This window comes from Microtus oregoni, unplaced genomic scaffold (assembly GCF_018167655.1).
Source record: "Microtus oregoni isolate MIOR12 unplaced genomic scaffold, Mior012 000014F_ref0000157, whole genome shotgun sequence".
In the NCBI taxonomy this organism is placed as follows: Eukaryota; Metazoa; Chordata; class Mammalia; order Rodentia; family Cricetidae; genus Microtus; species Microtus oregoni.
Genome location: NW_024543073.1, coordinates 4,718,720 through 4,741,958, shown reverse-complemented (window position 1 = coordinate 4,741,958; position 23,239 = coordinate 4,718,720). Strand labels below are relative to the sequence as shown.

At 42.5% G+C, this 23,239-nt stretch overlaps 1 protein-coding gene across 1 annotated transcript in view; it reads right to left on the bottom strand.

Moving 5' to 3' along the window:
• Positions 1–23,239, bottom strand: part of Map3k1 (mitogen-activated protein kinase kinase kinase 1) — a 65,563-nt gene that overhangs the window by 17,252 nt on the left and 25,072 nt on the right. Inside the window, exons 2-7 of the mRNA XM_041663549.1 lie at positions 11,860–12,010; positions 7,631–7,831; positions 4,284–4,484; positions 3,430–3,546; positions 2,910–3,058; positions 76–197 (exon numbers count right to left, since the gene is read on the bottom strand). Of these exons, the coding sequence (XP_041519483.1) occupies positions 76–197; positions 2,910–3,058; positions 3,430–3,546; positions 4,284–4,484; positions 7,631–7,831; positions 11,860–12,010 (941 nt within the window). The remainder of the gene's footprint in view (positions 1–75; positions 198–2,909; positions 3,059–3,429; positions 3,547–4,283; positions 4,485–7,630; positions 7,832–11,859; positions 12,011–23,239) is intronic.

Here is a 23,239-nt window from a genome sequence, read left to right as displayed (position 1 = left end):
CCATGCTGCAATCATGAACAAAACAGTGAGCTAGAATGCAGCCAGGCTGAGCATGGGCACAGACGAGCCACCTACAGATTGACATGCAGTGGTGGTGCAGTTTGTTCCGGCAGCCATCTTCACACACCGTCAGGCTTTCCTCATCCAGCATGCCCAACAAGCAGATAGGACACATTTGTTCCTCTTCGTCCTTTATGCTGCGAGGGAGGGAAGCAGAACACTGAGCACCAAGTCGTACTCCTCTGGACTATGCACCTATCAACCAGAGAGCGCTGTCTGACAGCCCCACCTGATAACTGCAGAGCGCTTCTCTCTCCTACCAATACACAGTAATTTAGAAGTAGATCCACAACTGTGGTGAGTCAGGCTGTTCTCACTGTGAATGCAAGTCAATGCAGGAACTATAACCCATACATATACATACAGATGTAAAAAGTACAAGGAAGTGGATTTCACTACGGCACCTCCACACTTATGTCATTATACTCTATTCTAATTCATCCCTTTCCTACCTTTCTCCTCTCTACCAGTGTATTTTTTTCTTAAGCATTTTTCAAAATGTTAGTGGGTTGACTAAGCATGTTTGCTAGTCTCTCTTTCTGCATTTTATCTATACACTGAGGTTCTAGGATCATCTTTGCAGTCTCTCTTTCTGCATTTTATCTATACACTGAGGTTCTAGGATCATCTTTGCAGTCTCTCTTTCTGCATTTTATCTATACACTGAGGTTCTAGGACCATCTTTGCAGTCTCTCTTTCTGCATTTTATCTATACACTGAGGTTCTAGGATCATCTTTGCAGTCTCTCTTTCTGCATTTTATCTATACACTGAGGTTCTAGGATCATCTTTGCAGTCTCTCTTTCTGCAGTTTATCTATACACTGAGGTTCTAGGATCATCTTTGCAGTCTCTCTTTCTGCAGTTTATCTATACACTGAGGTTCTAGATCATCTTTGCTAGTCTCTCTGCAGTTTATCTATACACTGAGGTTCTAGATCATCTTTGCACTTTCAGTTTTTGGAGCCGTTTTGTGCATTTTCCATTTGCTTTAATTTTTTTATTTTGAATTTTAATGCAAGTGTATGAGTGCTTTGCTTGTATGTAAATATATGTGCCACGTTCATGCCTTGTGCCTGTAGAGGCCAGAAGAAAGTGTCGGATCCCCTGGAACTGGAGTTATAGACGGTTGTAAGCTGCCGTGGGGGTGCTGGGAACTGAACCTGGGTCCTCTGGAATAGCAGCTGATGCTCTAACTGCTGGTCAACCTCTCCAGCCCCTGTGTCTATTTTTTATTCTTTGGAAATACTATTTGAAATTTTTATAATATTAGATCCCCAGTGTTTAGTGTTTTCTTTTTATTGATTTTAGTTTTTCCATAAAAATATGTGACTACATGGAACAAAAACTTATACACTATATATATTTCAATATGATAAATGTTGGTGTCTACACTGCTGATATGCCAATGCACCTGGAAACCTCAAATTCCGGCCCACACTAAGAAAGTGTCTTTGATTGTCTTCTGATTTAAGCTATCTAGCTTTAAACATTTGTTCTCTTTCTTCAACCCAAAGCATAAAGTAAGTTTGGCTTCAGAAGCTCAATAAAGAAAAAGCAACCTTTCTTTTTTCTTTTCCATTTATTTAAAAGAGACTAAGGGTAACGGAAAGGAACCTTACTCAGGAATCAAGATACCCAAATTCTGGTTACATAAGCTATTACCTCTCTTGGCTTTATCCATTTCTAAGAAGACAGAAGATCTTTAGTTTCACAAATAACTCAAAACGCTCTAGGATTCTAAAGTCAATCCACTGAATCAAAACCTAAAAATCCTCCATCCACCCAGTGGCCACTGCACTGCGTCCCCCAGCTCCGTGTTCTAAGTGACAGGTGGGATGAAATGACACTTGCCAGCCAGTGCTTCTCAAACCACAGATGCCCCTTCTCCTGCCCGCAGTAACACCAAAAGCTCATGTCACAGAATAGACAGAAACTTAAGTAACAGAGTAGATAACAGACTCCATATAATACTGGAGACTTGGCAACACCCACATTTATTATTTCAGGCTGCATTTTGTATCCTTCAGAGCTTATCTTTCCATCTTCCCAGCAACTAGGCAATGCAGAGTTTGTGAAGCACTGTGAATTTTACGTAGCTACCATGGTAACAGTTCCTGGACCTCCTACTACAGACCTACCGCTACTACTGCTGCTGCTGACCAGTCTACTTAATGAGAATGTGCTTCTCCTCTCCCAGGGAAAGATTCTCTGGAAACATCGATGACTGAATATTGATGTTACATGACATAAAAATCCTGTACCTGAAAGTGATTTTGCAAAGCCACTTTGCCATGTTTCCTTCTACCTCACACTGCCTTAGCTGCATGATCTGTAGAACAGTGATAAAATCTACCTGATAAGGTTTTCATAAGAACAGAATGAAGGCTGGACAGTGGTAGCACATGCCTTTAATCCCAGCACTTGGGAGGCAGGTGGGTCTCTGTGAGTTCGAGGCCAGCCTGGGCTACAGAGCGAGTTCCAGGACAGCCAGGACTTTTCACAGGGAACCCTGTCTCGAAAAATAAAAAAAGAAAAGAAAAAGAACAGAATGAAGCAGTGCTATCAGGTGTTTGGCTAAGGTGATGTCTGACAAGGCAGCCACTCACTAACTCACTCCTGCCACCTGCTTTCTTACAAGACGGGACATTATGCTAATCTGTCATTTCTAATGTACAGTGTGGAGAGCAAAAATTCTTCAAGCAACCTTTAATAACCTTTACTTTTGCATGAACATGACAAGTCAAGACTCAGTAAGTACACCATTGTATAGCAATTAAGTCGAATAAAAATTATTCCTAAAATTAAAAAGCACCACTAGATCGATCTCAGTTTTGTGCCGAGTACTGACCTGTTTTCTGAACTAGATGTAGACGTGCTAGATGATGACAATGTATGAGAATTGGACATGCGTGAAACAAACTTCTGGATAGTGTTACGTGATGGAGCTTTGATTCTTGAGCTACGCCTACTGTGATATTTCTGGAACAAGCTCTCAACCTAACATTGGAAAAAGACAGCGTCAATGATATTGATGTCATAATTATGATATGAAGAGGTGAGTTACTCATCTTTATTTGCATACATTTTGCATAAAACTGATTTAAGAGCTTCAAACATAAGAACACAGTTTACTAGGGACAATGCTTTTTACAGCACACCAGTGCTTACTTAAGTTTTTTACAGTTTAGAAACAAACAAACAAAAAATCCAAACCACTTATCACTCAATTAATCACCAAACAACTTTAAAGGCCTCAGAAAATTCTTCCGTAGCTTCACATGTCTGACCGCCACTCTTGGAAAAATTACAAGACGTATCATACAAGTTTACTGTCAATTTTACACTAGAGTTGTATATTAAAAAATTACCTCAAAATTTTTTAAAGTTTTTCTCCATAGCATTGGGTCAGAGGGTTCCAGTTGAAACACACGGAGCATCACAAATAAGAGGTGAATACAAAACGTTCCACGCCCACAGCTGCAGTTCTGGGGACCATAAGAGAAGTCATGGGTTAATAAATCAGTGAGGGTCCATCAGAATGTCTATGCCTATCCTGCTTGGGCACACCCAAGTCTATTTTATTACAATTTCTATGAATATCCTTCATTATTCTCACATATAAAGATGTAGGTATTTCCATGTATTAATCTATTTTCAATGAATTTACTCAATTGATTAAATTTATTTTGTACAAGGTATTCTCGTAGTAAAAACATCATCCATAGTCTAGATGCATTTTAAATTCACTTTATAAAACTGAGAGCCAGCTACATACATGCCTGTATTTTTGGCATTTGCAGACAGAGAGCTCACTGTGAATTCAGAGCAAGCCTAGGTTATAAAGTGAATTTGAAGCAAGCTGAATGGCATAGTTAGACCCTGTTACAAAATGAAAACAAAACAGGGTGGTGGTCCACACCCTTTTAATCCCAGTACTCGGGAGGCAGAGGCAGACGGACCTCTGAGTTCGAGGCCAGACTTGTAGTTAGGGCTACACAGAGAAACCCTGTTTCAAAAACAGAAAAAGAGCAAAACAAAACAAAGCACCAACAAGAAGGCTAAAAGAAACCTTCTAACATCTGGGGATGAGCTAACACTTGTGTGGAGAACATGAAGCATTCAACTTCTAATCACACACACACACAGAAACAAAATGATTCAATAGTATACAGACTTAAAATGGTACCACATACTAATAAAATATAAAAGTGTCGAATACTACCTGTGGCCCAATGAATACCCGGTACTTATTGTCCGGACTGTCTCCTCCAATCAGGAAAGAGTTGGGTCCTATCTGCTGCAGGAGGTACAGCCTGGCCCTCATCACTTTGTTCACACGGCGGTTTGTCTCTTCCGGGCTGTACGGTGAGAAGCCATCTGGTGATGGGGCTCTTCGGGGCGGTGTGATTCTGCCACTCTGAAACTTTACAACATTGTTCTTTATTAGGTAAATTTTGCACTTCTTGATAAAAAATAAATATTTTAAGACAGGTCATACCCAAAGTCATGTGACAGATTTCCCAGAAAAAAAGCTTCATGTATGAAACATAATTAAGAGCAAAACACTGTTATCTGACATTCCTTGGGAAGAACTTCTAAAATCGGGGTCACTCCCAGAAGTGATGATAAATCTTTGCCTGAGAGGCACCATATGGTCATTTTACAGGCTAGGCCATAAACTTGAGTCTTCTAAAATACTATGAAAACCAAAATGAGAGGCATTAAGTGACCACCACACACAGGGAAATGCTATTTCTAACAGTAAAAGCAAACATGCATTCTCCTGGATTCTACGCAAGGCTCTGGCTAGCGCTCCCTAGAGTAGGACTCACTGCCATGGAATCCTCCCCTGCTACACCGGTGACACTGCATAGACACTTCCTCCTTAAAACTCCCCACCGGAGGCCGAGCAAAACTGTCTGTGGCCACAGACATCAACATCATGCTCACCCAAGCTATTCATTTCCCCCAGAACTTGAGGTCTTGTCATCAACATCCAGCAAGAATTATGATTGGTGGAAACACCTGGACTGAATTAATTACCAGTCGCAAAACCAGGAAGCAGTCCAGAACCCATTGGTGGTGTGTAGGTGTGAAGCTGCTGTGGCAAACAGTCTAACAGTTTCTGGAAATGTTAAACTTTTCATCCGGGAATGAACTCAAGAGAAATTAGGACGTATCTACACACAAACTTGATGTGAATGTTCACACCAGTCTTATTCGCAGCAGCCCAAAGGAAGATGCAGTCCATTTAGTAAACAGATAAAAAGGATGTGGTATACGGAAATATCAAACAATTGAAAACTGAGCACTGATGCATGCTGTGACAGGACCCAAGTCAAAGATGCCTGCCGCAAAGACTACCCATAAAAGGCAAACACACAGGCAAAATAGGCCAGCGACTGCCTAGGGCTAATGAAGACTGCTACTAACAGAGCTGTAGATAAACAGCAGTTTACTTGAGCAAGGGAGATCCCATGAATTGGGCAGCAGTCAAAACCTGGCGTTTCAGAGAGTTGATTTAGCAATGTCCAGGCAGCTTTACAGGTTGAACACAAAGGAAGGTGAAGCAACTGCTGGACCGGCCACAACGAGCCGTTGCTATATTGGGGTGTGTGTGATGGGCACACCCAGGTTATGTAATGAACAGGCTTTCTAAAGCTCAGCCTGATTGCCAAGTACAGAAACAACTTCAGGCCAATGGTGTCTAGCTTGTCCTTACTGTGCTGTAAAAGTGGGGTGGTTTGGGGGAGGGGATGGGAGAATGTGACTCTGCTTATATGCATTCACGGTCCTCTTTGCTTTGAGGCCTCATGAAATCAAGATGCAAATGGGGACTTAAGAAGAGTTCACAGGCCAGCAGTTTCTGCTCCAATCCAGCAGCCACACCAGGAGGTAGATGCCAACAGCCCCAACTGTTTGAGCTTTGCGAATGAAGCAAGGCATGAGGGAGCAGCAAGCTTGGTTTGAGCAGAGGCTATGAGGAGCAGGGACAAGCTCCTGCCCCTGACTTTCAGATGTGCAAGCTAGTAAGGTACAGTGTTAGTAAGAGAGGTACGCTTTGTTAGATTTCTGTGCTTCCACAGCTGTACTCACTGACATCGGCTCTTACTCTTCACACGTCGGAAATGTTTTAATGTGCAATTCCACCACTAGCTGTCTCTACTGTCCTTCTGCATATCTCTTTGATGTCTTATTTAACATAAAACGCTGCATTTGGTCTGCTGTGATATGTGTTGGCTACCAAAGGAAGGAGGACTTTAGAGCCTTTCCACAAAATTATGCCTATTTTCTAGGATAGCCATCACACGGCCCCAAATATGAGCCAAAGCTCAAAGAGCAGATTGTTTCTTTGGATTTGCTTTTATTTTATGTGTGCAAGTGTTTACCTACATGCATGTATGTGCTCTGTGTATGTCCAAGGCCTACAAAACCACAAAAGGGCACCAGATACCCCAACACCAGAGTCCCATGCAGCTGTGAGCCACCTTGTGGGTGCTGGGGCTGGAACCTGGCCCCAGGAAGAGCAACAAACGCTCCTAACTGCTCAGCTACCTCTCCAGCCTCATGGAAGCAGTTGTGATGCAAATATGAAAGAACAGTATTGGCTTCTTCCAGCTGGCATATCAAATCCATATTTATACCATGAATGGACCTTATGGATGTTTTTGTTTCAACATATACTATTTATTTGGAAAATACTGGTTTACTAAATTACACAGATATACTTAATTATATAATGTTAAAAAACATTTTATATCATTAGTCTTAGAAGTCTCAATACTGAGAAACAGTGAAGCATAGTGGAAATCATTTTCTAAAATTTTAATTTTTGCTTTGGAACTTCAAGTATCAGTGGTGAAAACACTTTATTTTTCTTGGTGAGACAGTTTCATTCAGTTCACTTTAGGAAAAATGCTAAATACATGTCTGAACAGTCATACTTTGTTGGCTATTCTTTCAATTAATAGTTTTGGTCCATGAAAACAGGATGACTGGCCCAGCTTGCAACCCCAACAGCTGTCTAAAGGCTTTTCCTTGAGATGGTGACCATACTATAGTGTATGGCAGAAGAGCCTTATCCAAGGGTCCCATTTTATCACGCATCACAGAATACTAAAAGGGGTTCAGATTCAAAAAGTAATTTCCTTGACAAAGTTCTTCTTAAAACAAAGTAACCCATTTCTTTCATGGGCAATCTACAGCAAGGAAGAGCAAAAATTCTCTAAGACAGAGTAAATGCAGGGGGACAGGAGGCATGAAAATACCCCAACAAAACTGATGTTTTGCACAATGAATATATGCTAATAAAGGGGAAACTCCAATTCTAGTGCCGTAGTCTAGTGTTAACTGGGGTGAAAGCATCAGCAACTTTATCAACCACTAGTGTACTACTGAGAGGGACAGCACACTGGCTTTAGTACAGAACTAGTTTGAGCTTGACAGACCCCAGAAAGCACTTCCCGAGTCCCCCACCAGCCTTCAGATCAACCACACTCTAATGCTGCTGCTCTGGGCAACCCTCTCTGTGTTGGAGCAAGTGAACAAACGGTTCAGATCTTAACTCACAGGCACGGGGGAGACTCGCTTTCGTCTCACTCCTGGGGATTCCGGTTTCACTGAGCGCCCTGATGGGGAGCTGCCAGGAGATGGGCTGCGTCGGCCTTTGGGGGCTGCTGAAGCAGAGCTCGCTTGGCCCTCTCCTTGAGGTTCAGCTGCCAGGTTACTCATTTCAGATCCATCTCCTTTAATAGGGATTGGTTTTACCACCTGAAACAAAAATAGTTCAATGTTTCGATTACTTAAAGACATACAAAGAAGTACACCTGAACATCACAGAGTGGGAAATAAACGTGTTACTATACGATATTAATACAACTATACCAGATAATAGGTCACATTTTATTTGGTATTACATTCTCACTAATGTTGGGAGATTATTTTTACTTATGCAAATGTCATTATTTTGCATTCATACTCAAGTTACTGTACAAAATTTTAGAAAAACTATTAGTTGCTATTTGTTGTAATCTTTAGCTCATTTAATATTCAGAATTAACACAAATTAGGAATTAAATGCAGAATTAGCACTTCAAGAAATGTTCTTTTGGACAGAGGGCTGATCTCCAAAATATACAAAGAACTCAAGAAATTGGTCATCAAAAAAAAACCAAATAATCCAATAAAAATATGGAGTACAGACCTAAACTCTCAACAGAGGAATCTAAAATGGCTGAAAGACACTTAAGAAAATGCTCAACATCCTTAGCTGTCAGAGAAATGCAAATCAAAACAACTCTGAGATTCCATCTTACACCTGTAAGAAGGGCCAAGATAAAAAACACTGATGACAACTTATGCTGGAGAGGATGTGGGGTAAAGGGAACACTCCTGCATTGCTGGTGGGGGTGCAAACTGGTATAGCCCCTTTGAGCAATTTCTCAGAAAATTAGGAAACAACCTTCCTCAAGACCCAGTAATACCACTTTTGGGTATATACCCAAAGGATGCTCAATCGTACCACAAGGACACGTGCTCAACTATGTTCATAGCGGCATTGTTTATCATAGCCAGAACCTGGAAACAACCTAAATGTCCCTCAACCGAAGAATGGATAAGGAAAATGTGGTACATTTACACACAGCAGAAAAAAATAATAACATCTTGAAATTTGTAGGCAAATGGATGGAGCTAAAAAACACCATATTGAGTGCAACCCAGACCCAGAAAGACAATCATCATATGTACTCACTCATACGTAGCTTTTAGACATAAAGCAAAGAAAACCAGCCTATAATTCACAATCCCAGAGAACCTAGACAACCCTCAAAGAGACATACACGGATGTAATCTACATGGGAAGTTGAAAAAGACAAGATCTCCTGAGTAAATTGGGAGCATATGGACAGTGGGAGAGAGTAGAAGGGAAGAGGAAGGGAGGGGAGCAGAAAAATATATAGCTCAATAAAAACAATAATTAAAAAAAAAGAAATGTTCTTTTGTTTTGAAAAAATGTAGGCGATAAAACAGTAATAATAGGTATTAATTTAAGTAGTCAAATACAGTTTGGTGATATTAAACTATCTTGAAAATGTTATTTTACAATAGTTTTAAGGCATAGCTCAAGAGGCCAGGGAAGGGCCAGGAACACAGCTCAGCATGCATGAGGCCCTCAGTTCAAATCCCAGTAGTAAGGGGGGAAAAAGATTAAGGAGCTGGAAAAAGCCAAGGATGCTTCAAGCTTAAAGACCAATTTCTTAAATTGGAAACATGCAATTTACACAGCCTGCGCTGCTATTGCCATGTTTAAATACAGGCCTCTTACCAAATCCTCAGGACAGCTGAAGCTTGCTCCTCCTGGCAGTCCCTCACTTCCTCCTATGCACAGTCCAATTTCACTCATCTTTAAAGTTCTGGTTAAAGTCCTACTGTTCATAAAACCTCCGTCAATGCTGCCTACATTCTTTAATCATTTTTGGTAGTAAAAAAAATTTTTTTTATTATTTTTAATCATGGAGATATGTGCATAGGAGTGCAGGTGCCTGAAGATGACAGAGGCAGTGACCTCCCTGGGGCTGGAGTTACAGACAGTTGTGAGTCACCGAATGTGGCTGTTGGGAGCCACCTCAGTTCCATCGAAAGAACAGTGTGTGCTCCTAACAGCTGAGCCATTTCTCCAGCCTCTAAAATCTCCTAAAAAGCTGCATTTATTTGTTTGTTTGTACATATGGTAGGGGGGCGCACATGCACGCACATCAGAGAATAACTTGTGTGTGTTGGTTCTCTCCTTCCGTGTAGGCCCTGAGGATGAAACGCTGGCAGTGTGACCTGGAGCAAGCCCTTGACTAAGCCATTTTATTGGCCCCCCAATCTACATGTTTTCATCTTTCCTAGCTCTTTCTTGCTCTTCTGCTCACTCCACACATCTGGCACCTACTCATTAAGTCTTTTGCATTATTTTACACACCATTTAACTTGCCGTGTAGAAGCCTTAATTTCCCATCTGGAGCTATTTATTTTTTATTTGCTGTTTTGAGGAGGTTTGAAGGCAATTTAATAAAAAATAAAAATAAACAAAATTAGACCTCCCAAGTAGACAATAAACTTCTTAAGGATAATTTGAAATCTGTGAGTAATAAAATTCAGGCAATAATGCTCAAGGATCACGTTATATTTCATATTTTGCACATCTCTTCTTCTCCCCCTGCACCCCGTCCTACATATATATAGGCAATGTATTTAAGTATTTACTGGAAAGTAGACAGTGATAAAAATTTTGTATTAAATGCTATAACATTATTTTGGTTGGCTTTGCCATATGACACCACTCCAAGAGGCTGCAGAGGAGCAAGCTCTTTTGGGATGGCTTTCATTACCCAGGAGCGCTCTACAGCAGCCGAGTGGAAACATAACCCTATTCTTACAACTTACTTACTTTCATGTACATTGGTGTTTCACCTGCAGATATGTCTGTACTAGGGCACTGGGTTCCCTGGAACAGGGGTTACAGACAGCTGTGAGTTGCCATGTGGGTGCTGGGAATTGAACCATGTCCTCCAGAAGAGCAGCCAGTGCTCTCTCCAGCCCAAAATATGCCTCTCCTAACTGCCACCTCAAGAAGCTGTTTCAGTAAAACACTCTAAGCTAAGCCCATGATTTCCCCATCGTCTGCAATGAATAAAATGATGAAGGACCCTTCCAGAAGCCCCACAAGAAGGAAAGGTGCAGAAGCCTACTTGGCCATAATGGTGGCAAAGAGAGAAGGCAGGCAGGGACGTTTCGAGTTTTCCCGTGGTACTGCACAAGAGAGAGCAGTTCAATGGAGGAGTCTAAAGACCTGGGGCTGTTGAGAGACTGAAGCAGAGGCCAGTTAGCTGCAAGGCCTACAACAGCACGTGGGCGGCACCAAAGGCAGCCACCAGTCACACATAACTGTCCAGCACCTGAAGGTGACTAATATGACTGACAGCTAGGTTTACACTTTGGTGTGGTGGGGTCAGAGATGATTCAGCGGTTAGCAGTGCTGGCTGCTGCTGTTCTAGAGCACCTGGGTTTTGAATCCCAGCATCTGCATGGCAACTCACAGTCATCTGCAAGTACAGTCCCAGGGGATCCGAGGCCTTTTGGCCTCTGTGGGTACCAGGTTATGTATGTTATACACATACAACATGCAGGCAAGACACTAATACACATAAAATAACGTTTGGAAGTTTAAATTTTTACTTTCATATTTAGCTAATTAATTTAAACTTAAAGGAGGTCAGTGGGATAAAGATGAAGGCTAGAAGATTATGGGGCAGTTTTATCAGGTCCTGACTGGAGTGTAATAAATCTTATCACTGCTATCTCTATTTCAAAAGAAAACTATAAACAGAATCCAGGCTCTTCTTCCTGTGTATTAATGCAGAAGTGCATCCACAATACATTCTCAATGTTTTAGCAGAAAAAAAAAAAATCACAGCACAGCACACCGTATCCTTGTCTTTCTTAACCTGGTTATTCTTTTGACAAACTCCAGAAATTTTATCTTTAACTCCTGGGTTTACTTAATCTAACTGTTTCTTACCATCACAAATAAACAGATTTTTTAGGAAGTACGTTATGAAATTGCTGAGGCACAGACGCTGACATTAGAGGGCAGTGTGGCTCCAGGCGCTCCATCAAATGCTTTCTTACAGTCGTTTAAGTTGTCTAATGAGCAGGGTTTTAATTATGGTTTAGCTGAGGAAATAGGAAGCGACTGCTGAGTTTCTCACTTCCTCTAGGCTCCCTCCCAGAGCAGTGCCCTCAGAGCTCACCACAGGGCCTCTCCGGCTTCTCCTTTCCAACCACTCATGCTTCCAGGCAGGCATGCAGGTGGCCTTCAGTTTCTCCCTGATCATTCGCTCCTCTGGGCGATCGTCCATCTTGTGCAATCCTTTGAGGGTTTCTTTATTCTCCATCTCTCGGCTAAAATCAAGGGAGAAACAAGGACAAAGAGAAAGTCAGATAAAAAAAAAAAAAAGAACCAACGATAATTTCCAAGGACAAGTGAACAGTGTGGTTGTTTTACACTCTGGTTACAGGTACTTGAAAAGACAATGGTAGAACCCACAGAAGATTGAGGTAAAGTATGAACACAATGTACATAATCATTACTGTGCTTAATGTGGATACTGTTGAAAGTCAGCTGCTACCATCAACTTTAATAACATCCCTAAAAGGAGGCTGGAGAGATGGCTCAGCAGTTAAAAGCACTGGCTGCTCTTCCAGAGAACCCAGGTTCAATTTCCAGCACCCACATGGCAGCTCACAACTGTCTGTAACTCCAGTTCCAAGGGATCTGACACCTTTACACTAATGCACATAAAATAAATAAGTTAAATAAATTAAAAAAATAGTATCTCTGGCCTGGGTCTGAAAAAGCATGGGATAAACCCGGACTTGCTGAACATAGCGGACAATGAGGACTACTGAGAACTCAAGAACAATGGCAATGGGTTTTTGATCCTACTGCACGTACTGGTTTTGGGGGAGCCTAGGCAGTTTGGATGCTCACCTTACTAGACCTGGATGGAGGGGGGTGGTCCTTGGACTTCCCACAGGTCAGGGAACCCTGATTGCTCTTCGAGCTGATGAGGGAGGGGGACTTGACTGGGAGAGGGGGAGGGAAATGGGAGGCGTGGCAGGGAGGAGGCAGAAATTTTTAATAAATAAATAAATAAAAATAGTATCTCTAAAAAAAGGTTTTACACAGAGGTTGTACGCTTACTAATATCAGTGCAGGTCCTTCCCAGCAGTTACCAAAACTAACCCAAAATATTAACCACTGCTTTAACACAGACTGCCCACCACACCAATATTATAATACACAAGAAGCACATCTTATTTGTATCTTATTACCCTTACTCCAGAATTTCTAATTTTCGTGTCAACGTACACAGAACCGGGGAGGTATGCTTAGTTTCTATAATGAACTAAGTAAAGGTTGAATTTAACTAGAACTATATCCTAAAATAACTTAGCACTGCCTGAATGTTCAAGTCTGCATGTTCCCAGAACAAGAACATAATGATGATGCACTTGGTATTCATAACTAGAGTGGAAATGACCTGCCACAAACATTCTGACACGTCACCAGAATTAAGATCATCTTTAAGCTAGGAACTAATTTTTGGGAACTAATTTCACAAAGTCTAACAGGTGAAGCAGCACTCTCTGGAAGATCACTAATTTCAAAACATATCCATCTCGATGTACATATGCATATTCATCCACACCGCATAGATTTCAAACGGAACACTAAGTACCTCTATTCTGAGAGAAGTACCAAGTTTTAAAACTATAGACTAACTTCAATAACTGTTTTTTTTTTTTTGAAAGCCAGTAAAGTTAGAGAATAATAGTTTGCTACCCTGGAAGGAAGAGGAAGTACTGTGGAAACGTCAGGAATGATGACCTTGAACTCCCTAAAATGTCAACTTCGAACTTGTCTAGGAATTTTCCAGTTATTCATAACTCTGCGGCAGCAGCTTCAGCAAAGCAAACCAAACACAAAACAAACAGGAGCAGAGAGGAAATGCCCATCTGACTGCAGTGAAATACCTACGTTGTGCAGGGCTGGGAACCACACAGCAAGCACAGTGTCAGAAATGGCTCTAACTGCATTTAGGAAGACTCCGAATCTTACAAATGGGCAGTCGGGGCACATGGCAAACATTCCTGCTATCAAAACTGCTCCAACGGATGAAAACGCTGTTTTTGACGGTGGTTCAGGTGCTTAGCAGTATCTGGCTGTTTCCATGTAGATGATGGATGTAGTATGTTCTTGATGATGTCAGAGGAAGAGAGGAAGCAAGAAAGGCAGACAGGACGTAAAGAGAGGAAAAAGTAGGATGCGGGAACGTATTTCCCCTGAACTGCCCAGCTCCCTGCCTAAAGGCAGCTCCCTTAAGACTTGAAGAAAGAACACTTCAAGGACCTGGAAGGAAACAAACTGAGGAGCCCCAAGAAGCTTCTCAACTAAGAAGGGTCTGTCACAGGCCTGTTCCAGGGTAAGGACTGCTGGGGACAGGGGGCGCTCCAGTCTGGCTGAGCCCCTGGCAAATCCACAGCTGACAGAGAGCGTGCCCCCCAGGCTCGCCCTCTGCCGGGTCCTCCCAGCACCCAGGACACCTGGCTCAGGGTTCTTCTGCACAGGCTATTTCCTGACTTCTCACTGACACAGGTCACTTCCACTCACTCTGGTTTCCTCTACTACTCAGAGACCTTGTCAGTTCACCCTTCCACAGCCCTCCTTCAGAGTGACCACTACAACAAGCAGGTCTCACCCTACTGGAGTAGTCATCTATTCTCTGCATCCAAGCTCAGGGAGTACAGAGTGAGTGTCACACACAGAGTGAAGGAACAGCCACGTAACACCTTCAGCAGTCCTAAGGGATGTCCCACTGCTTCTAACATTGAATGTCTTCCATATTAATTAATATTTTTATCACTCTGCACTTCTGATTAAGTCTGGAACTTTGATGTTATTTTTAAGAGAGTTTTCATCATTCCTAAATTAATCTACAAATATAAACAAAGTGTTTCAGTTTTCTCAAAATAATTTTATATAATTAATCCTAAAATGTGCATTTTTTTTATACTTTATCACATAAATTTGAATGGCCCCATGCAACCAGAAGTTGTACTTTCATAGGTAACTTTTCTTCCTTCATAGAATATAAAATAGTATAATTTACAAAACACTGGGGTCTCAGATCCAGCAAAACATAGATCATTCTAATTTTCACACCAGGAAGAAATTATACCTCATTGGTTTCTTTTTCTCTGAAATGGAACCCAGTCTGCTGGAAGGAAAATAAGCCTTCTCCAAATACTTCCACGGCTTACAACCGTAAGCACACCTTCCACGCATGGACAGACCCGGCTCCAGTTCTGCCAGGTATGTATGCCTGTGTACACAGCAATGGTTTGCCAGCCAAGGAACACTACAGTTGGAGACTACAAACTCCCTTTTTAACCAAAACCTTGAAGCCCAGGAAGTCTAACGGCTGGTTAAGCATGGCAGGTGTGTACGTGCATGCGTGGGGTACCATGGCTATTATTACCTCAAAGCGTGCTCGTGCATTTCAGGCTTTTCAAGTTAAATGATTTTAGTAAAGCCAAATCATGTCTGGGAAAAACTACCCTAAAGACTTAAAGACAAGAATAAGGTTTGGATAAACCTAAAGAGTAACACTAACAGATGGGGGGATGGGTGGGGTATACGCAGCTTCCTTCCTTGTTTTCCTAAGCATTCCTCAGAAGACATGTTATGTTTGACCTAGGACTTTAAAGGCCCATTTCAGCCTGGTGTTAGGTTTCTAACCCTTGGCTCTTTCTACACTGACAGAATACAGTTGCTGCACACTAAGTGAAGCCCCACCCTTCCCTTCTTGTAGAGGTCATTATTATACTATTTATTATTCTTATATTAACGTCTGGTCTAATCATCTTACTAACCTCATCAGGTCCATAAAGTAAGCCCCTTCCTAGAGCACCTTACATGCCAGGCATGCCCTGTTCTTACAGCATTAAGATGTCAATAATTCACATGTCTTGGCATATGTATGTGCTCTCTCTGTCTCTCTCACACACACACTCTCTCTCACACACACAAACACCTCTCTCTCTCTCCTGCCAGCAATACCCGTTCCTTTTCTCACATGCCTTCAGTACAAAATTTCCTCCCACATGTCTAAGGCCGCTAGTTAGTCCTTTCTAGCAGGCTACATACCCACTGGAATATGATATATAATTGAGGATCTGTCTAAACTTTTGCCTTCCTCAAAGCACTGGGAGACTAATGTGGGATTTCCCTCTGTATGTTATGAATATGTTTTCTTACACTGGTTAATAAAGAAGCTACTTTGGCCTATGGCAGGGCAGAATATAGGCAGGCAGGAAAATTAAACTGAATGCAGGGAGAAAGAAGGCAGACACCATGTAGCTGGCAAAGGAGAAAGACACCAGAACCTTACTGGTAAGCCACAGCCTCATGTGATACACAGACTAATAGAAATGGGTTAATTTAAGATGTATGAGCTAGCTAGGAATACTCCGAGTCACTGACCAAGCAGTGTTGTACTTACTATAGTTTCTGTGTGATTATCAAGTCTCTGCCTATAGGAGACCTTCCAGGATGATCTGCATTCTCACCATTTTCCTATGGGTAACACCAAGTCTGCTGGGCCTGATACACTGTACCTTTTAGTGACATGATGGGGTTCCCCCCAGATGTCACCTCCGTCACCTCTCCTTCTGTTGTATACTGACCCCTCCTGTAGTTCATAGTGAGCTGGTCCAATAATGTGCCTTGGTTCAAAGACACTCTATACTAGATGATATTGTACACCTTGGCTCACTCTCTGGAAGTTTGAAAGTGGGGTACGTGGAAAGTGTCACTGCATAAAGAATGGCATTAGACTAAATAAAGCAAATCGATACTGTAGATGTAGAGACAGAATAAGGGAGAAGACAGAACTCGGGGAGCACATAACTAGTGAGGGAGAAGCAATAAAAGTAGGCACCAGGGTTGTACTTGGTCCCTTGGCAGCTATTAGACAATTAGTGCTTCCCTAATACTACCCCAAGTGACAAGCTGTAACTCTCCAGGGGCCGCATGCATGTCTCAGCAAGGGAAACATTTTCAGATTCTTTAACCAGCTAAGCCAAGATTTCAAAGTTATTTATTAAGAGGGCTTTTCATCATTCCTAAATTAATCTATCAATATAAACCAAAGTATTTCTAGTCTTGAATGAAACAGTCTAATACTCTATTCCCTGAAAAAAATCCCAAAGAGCCCGACGAAAACTTCAGCTCTGCACAATGAAGACACAGAAGACTCTCAATGACATGCAGAATCCTACCATTTAAAAAAGTTAAGTGGTTAATTTTAGCTTGGCAATTTTATCCTCACTACTAACATGGCGAAATCCCTGACCGGCTTTATAATAACAGAAAGGGCTGAATCTAAGTGTGTGCTACAGAGTTGGCTCAGCTGCTAAGGGCACTAGTCTGATTTTGTGAGCCAAGTCTTGGGGCACAACTCTGTAATCCCAGCACCTGGGGGGAGGCTGAAGCAGGAAGATTCAAAACTGCTGGCCAGCTTGGGCTTCATCAATTTCTCTCCCTCCTCCTCTAGTCTTTGAGGCAACCATTTTACTTCCAGAATTAAAGAAATGCATTAATTCTGTTCATTATTAGAGTGCATAACAGAAGTTACAATGTCCAAACAAATGCTTTCTGGCTATGGTTAGCACAGTTAATTGGCTCAGAAAAACACTCCTGTAATAGTGTAGACTTCGAGTAACTGTACGGAAAAGACTCTTGATTCTCTTGGTGTCCAGAAGAGAAAATTTGGAAAAAAAGACCCGGGTTATTTGAGACATACAGCGCCCACAGCTACCTGTAGGCCCTCACTCCAGCAGAAATTCATACACCAAATACACATACTGCTACCATGGGAAGAGAAGGACAAAGGACGGAGCCAGGAAAGAAAATACTAGTGTACGATGAGCCCCATGGCCGAGAACTCCTCACCAAGGGGCACAGCACTGACTGCTCCAGTTGAGCTAGGCTCAGTTCTCAGGAGCTGGACTCAACCGTCCCTTCACTGCACGGGCGAGAAAAGTGAAGGGAGGCAAAGTTCTATGTGCAGTGAAACAGTCCCTGGTTAAGTTAAAAAGCAAAACCCCAAACAAGAAACATGCTGATGGGTGACTTCAGTCTCTTTTCTTCCCCAGGTGACCAAGAAAGAGACGTGACTACTAAACTGGACGTGATCACGTGCAGACAGGCAAACAAAACAAAACAAAATCCTGTCCTTCAGCATCGGGACAGCTGTGTTCTCTCTAGATGGACTGTTACTGGCCACAGCTGGCTTTCTCTCTCGGAGCAGGAAGAACCACAGGGAAGGGCAGCTCTTCCACCTTTACCCAATGCAACATTTATCAAGTCTGCACAGGCAGCGATGGCACATAAAACGTTCACACTGCAAAGCAAATTCACGGGAGATTTTATTCTAGGCTACTCAGCAACGATGCACCTTGAGAGTGAAAAAACAAACAATTCTTATTTGCCTTGCAGAGAAACAAGCTAAGTTCTCCCAAGTTGGATGACCATTCTCTTTGGCATGACAAAAAAAACTCTGACTACTCCCTCTTTCCCTTTCTTCCCAGGTACAGCGTCACCCTGTAGCTTAAGCTACATCTTAGTGCCTCAGCCCCCAGGAGTGTTTGGATTGAAGGAGTGAGTCACCCCCCCCCCACTATTCTGAGTTTTGTTTAAGTGTGCATAGGCAGGTAGCTCCATGGGCGTCGGGGGGGAGGGGGGTCAGAGCATTCCCTGGGTGTTGGTCTTCACAAGGGGTCTCTTTTTTTAATTAATTAATTAATTTATTTATTAAAGATTTCTGTCTCTTCCCCGCCACCGCCTCCCATTTCCCTCCCCCTCCCCCAATCAAGTCCCCCTCCCTTGTCAGCCCAAAGAGCAATCAGGGTTCCCTGCCCTGTGGGAAGTCCAAGAACAATGGCAATGGGTTTTTTATCCTACTGCCTGTCCTGGCTTTGTGGGAGCCTAGGCAGTTTGGGTGCTCACCTTCCTAGACCTGGAAGGGGTCTCACTGCTGTGCACAGCAGCCTGGTTGAAGGGCGAGCTTCCAGGATTCCCACTCTACTTCACTTGTCTGCACTAGCGTGGCTTTACTTAGTCTTTGGGGCTTGCACGGCAAGAGCCTCGCCATCAAACCACTGCCCAGCCACGACTGCTGTTTCTTAATGTGTGACTGACGATGGGCTAACAAGTTTCTACACTGGTAACCATTGGGGACAGGGTTGTTTCTATTAACATGTGAAAGCTTCCTCAGTCTTTCGTATATAAACTCACCTTCAAAAAGTTCATGTTCTCATTGACTACACTGTAATGTGGGACCATTAACAACATATAATGCCCTGTGACTACACATTTTGATTACATTTTTTCCACTTTGCATGTATGTGACTTCACACACATAGACACGTCACACTTGTGGAGGTCAGAGGACAATTTGTAGGAGTCAACCTGTTTCCTCAGGTTGTCAGGCTTGGGTGGAAGGGGACTCACCAGCTGAGCTGAGCCATTCCAGCTGTTCCTGTTTTTTGTTTTGAGGTAGGGTTTTGCTATGCTGACCACGCTCGTCTCAAACTTCTCTTCCCATCTTAGTGTCTGCAGTACTGGGATTACAGGCGTGTCCCACCACAGCTGGCTCCACCATGCCATTTTAATTGATTTACATTTATAATGTATTCTAATTAATCATATACATGCTATGAATTCATTTACTTGGATTCACAAACTAGTTTCTATTAAAATATCATCCAGTGGGATTTTAAAATGAAAAGTAATCTTAACAGTGGTTACAGGACATTTGCAATGTAAAACATGTTACAGAAATGCAAGGTTATGTGTAACATTAACCGAACAATGCATAGACATGCTGCAAACACGGGCTCATAACTGACCCAGGACATGGCACTTGGAAGGTTTTTCCTGTCCTCTGTGAGTAAACCAACCGTATAGCAGCAGAGACCATGACTATCACTTCTAACCAACACAGACCTATGAAATAGTTTGTGGGATGGACCTAGCACTCACAACCTGGGCCTCCTACCACAGATTAGTGCCTGTGGGGACATGTAAACAATTTCAAAGAGAACTAGATAGTTCCAAAAGTTCTCCCTACTTCTAAATTACTGCTCTAGATGAGTTTGAAAAGCCACCATGAACACTTAATAACAGGATTTATAAAATGTCAGAGAGCTACTAGGCATAAACTACTTTTCAAATTTACTGTGTGTACATGTGTACGTGTTAAGTGCCAGTGTGTATCAGCGCCAGCATGTGAGTGCCCTGATACGCACATGGAAGCTATCTGTCAACTTTTCAGGAATCCGTTCTTTCACCTTGTTTTAAGGTAGGTCTTTCTAGCTTCTGTACTTTCCTGTACTCCAGGCTACTGACCTACAGCTTGCTTCTAGCTGATTCTCCTGCCCCCACCTCCCATCTTGCTACACGACTGCTGGGATTAGAGTCAGACAACCTTATCTGCCTTTTATGTGAACGCCAGGAACTGAGCTCAGGTGGGCTGGCTTTCCCGTGCTGATCCATTTCCCTCACGCCAGTTTTCAAAGTGAACAGTTCTCTATGGCTCCCCCTCCCTCTATCCCTGTCAGTCACCTATGACTCAGTCTATGAAGCTAACTGCATGCCAAGTCTTGCTAAACTCTTTTTGACACGTATTTGCCGTGTGTGCCTACGCTCACATATGCAGAGATCGGAGAACAACTGTGGGGTCCAGGCACCGAACGGGGGCTGACAGGCTGGTTAGCAAACCCTTCTCCCACTGAGTCATCTTGCTGGCCCAAAATCTACCTAGAAGACAAGTCAATGAACCAAAAGAAACCGCATTTCAATTACACAGGTCTGCTATGCTATGTGTCCTGCTGCCTTTGAAATGTATGAGCATGCTGAGAAAACTCTAAGGCATCGCTAGGTAAATTATTAGCAGTAATTCAATTCCGACGCCAATATAAACTTTAAAATCAGTTATACAGAATACTACAAGTGTACATAATTTAGAATGAAAAGTTTATTACATTAAGTTTTTTAAAAAAATAAACCACACTGTTGTACTCTGCTCAAGAGTATTTTATGACTAAAAGTTATCATTCTTGATCACAAATATTCACATGAATATTCAAATATGACTCAAAAAACTGGTTGTGCGGTTAATCCTAGCACTCTGGAGGCAGAAGCAGGAGGATCTCTGTGAGTTCATGGCCAGCCTAGTCTACAAGAGCTAGTTCCAGGACAGGCTCCAAAGCTACAGAGAAACCATGTCTCGAAAAACAAAACAAAACAAAAAAAAAACAAAACAAAAACAAAGCTGTCTTGAAGCAAAAGCAAATCTTGCAAAACGAACAGACAGATGTGTAGCCCCCAAAGCGACTGACACACTTACAGAAAAGCAACAAGGCTAGACTTTCAGGAGGACACGGTTCCGGACAATCATCACCAAACCCACGGGCTCTATTCCCATGGCTTAAACCAGATAAAGGCAGAAAACGATGGAACACAAGCATTTTCCAAATCATCTCTTTGCTTAGTAGGCCAAGAAAGAAACAGCAGGATACTGCAAAAGCTGGGTTGCGGTGTTTCCTCGGCACCCCAAGTATCCCAGATATGTAGCTGAAGAGTCTAGTCAAACCCACCAAATTCAAGTTACTCAAATGCAGTATAGAGCTAATTCATGAAACTGGCGACGCCACTGAAATGCTATACCTACATATGGAAAAGAATTTTTCTGAATAGTACTGGATGAATATGACAATACATTTGTAAGAATGAAAATACATCATGTGTCCTTTGTCAAGTTACGGGGACAATTATGTGCACTGACAAGTTGAACAAATATCAAACACCACATAAATTAAGTCAAACAAACACTAGCAGTGGGCGGGAGGGGGAGAGACAGGAACACCCCATCATTATTGAAACTGAAAAGAAGCTTGAAGAAATGCAGAGGTAGGACAAAGCAGGTCACCAATGAAGTGAGTTGGTCAGGGAGCAAGTAGCCTAGACAACAGGCAATGTGAGACGAGGTTTTTAATAAGAGCAGTTGTGAGGAACAAGTGGGCGAGGGCCCTGTGCTGTCAGGGTAAGGGTTCGTGCATGTGGCCACCAAAGGAAACAAGCCAGACTGAAGTGAAACCGGTCAGCCGTCTGTCTTCAAGTTCAGGGCAGCCTGCTGCCCATCAGGAGCTAGGAAGTAAACTTTCAGTTTGCAATATTTATGTAGACAGTGGAAAATGAGAGAACTGGGCAGAAATATGAGTAGTGCTTTTCATAATTTGTCATCGTGTGAAATGCAGGAGAACTGCAGAAGACAGGAAAGCAATGTATCTCACGATGATGGACAGAGGGACTCTAAAGTTACTGGCTGTCCTTGGGACACTTACTACGTAAAAATAAGTTAAATCTTTTCTCACACATCAAAGGAGTCATCTTTGTAATGGTACTTCTAAATGATTCTCTTCAGTAATTTGGAAAAGCTGTTGGATTTAATGCGAATAATTTCCTGAGTGGCCATGTTTTCTAAGAGAGCTTATGATCAACACAGACCCATTTCCCTTGTTCCTTTCTAACCAACACCCAAGACAGCTTGTAGTCTTTTGATATTCACTGCTAAAAATCCCAGTGTTTATATTTTTCCTGGCTGAGTTCTTGATACTTGATTTAGGGCCTTTAGAAACCTTCGGGGGGGAGAATGGGATGCTGTAGGATGCTCGTTTACAGTGTGTGGCTAAGTGTCTGTCTATTTCCTCTCAAGAACTCCGTCCCTTTGTGTCGACACATCCAGGGTTGGGAAAGTCTACCAGATGGTGGTGCATAAGCCTAATGAGATCCCCCACTTCATCAGAGAAGCAGACTGGATCTCCACCATTGTGTGGAGCAGTGCTCAGCAAGGCAGCCCGCTACCTCCTGCCAGTGCTCCATCCAGGAGCACTGCCCAGAGCACGTGACATGAGGCAGCAATCACCAGAGATGGTTGGTGACTGCTCCTTCATTGTTCTGCTTTACATCCAGAAGATCCCAAGTGTGTGGTGTGGAGGTGTGGATTTTTCTTTGGGACCTTCTCCACACGTATGAGCATCTTTCTAAGAGATTCACTAAACAAGGCTAGTTCTGAGGGACGCAATCTGTTATTACAGATTCCTCTCTCCTGTTTTAGGAAAAGTGGTTAAAAACATAAATGTTCTGAAATTTAGAGGAGTTCCCACTGACGCAGAATGCAATGCGGTCTTACAGCCTCTGCTCAGAGGACTTCTTTGCAACCCTGAGGGAGAGCCAGGACTACAGTCCTTCCTTCTGGCTGATAGGAAGACGCGTTAGCTAGGATCCTCAGAATTAGAAGGATACTTTCCTGACAAGGCTTTCCTCTTTATGCTCCTAATGCTAGCAAACCACTCTACTCAAGGAATGGCACACCTACCCATGTAAGCACTGGGTTAGGCAGAAGGATAAAAATAAATGCAAAATGGTACAAACCACCAGGTCTGCCGTCCCAGAAAATACTAGAAGTACCATAATGCTGCAGTGTCATAATGCTGATGTGGGAG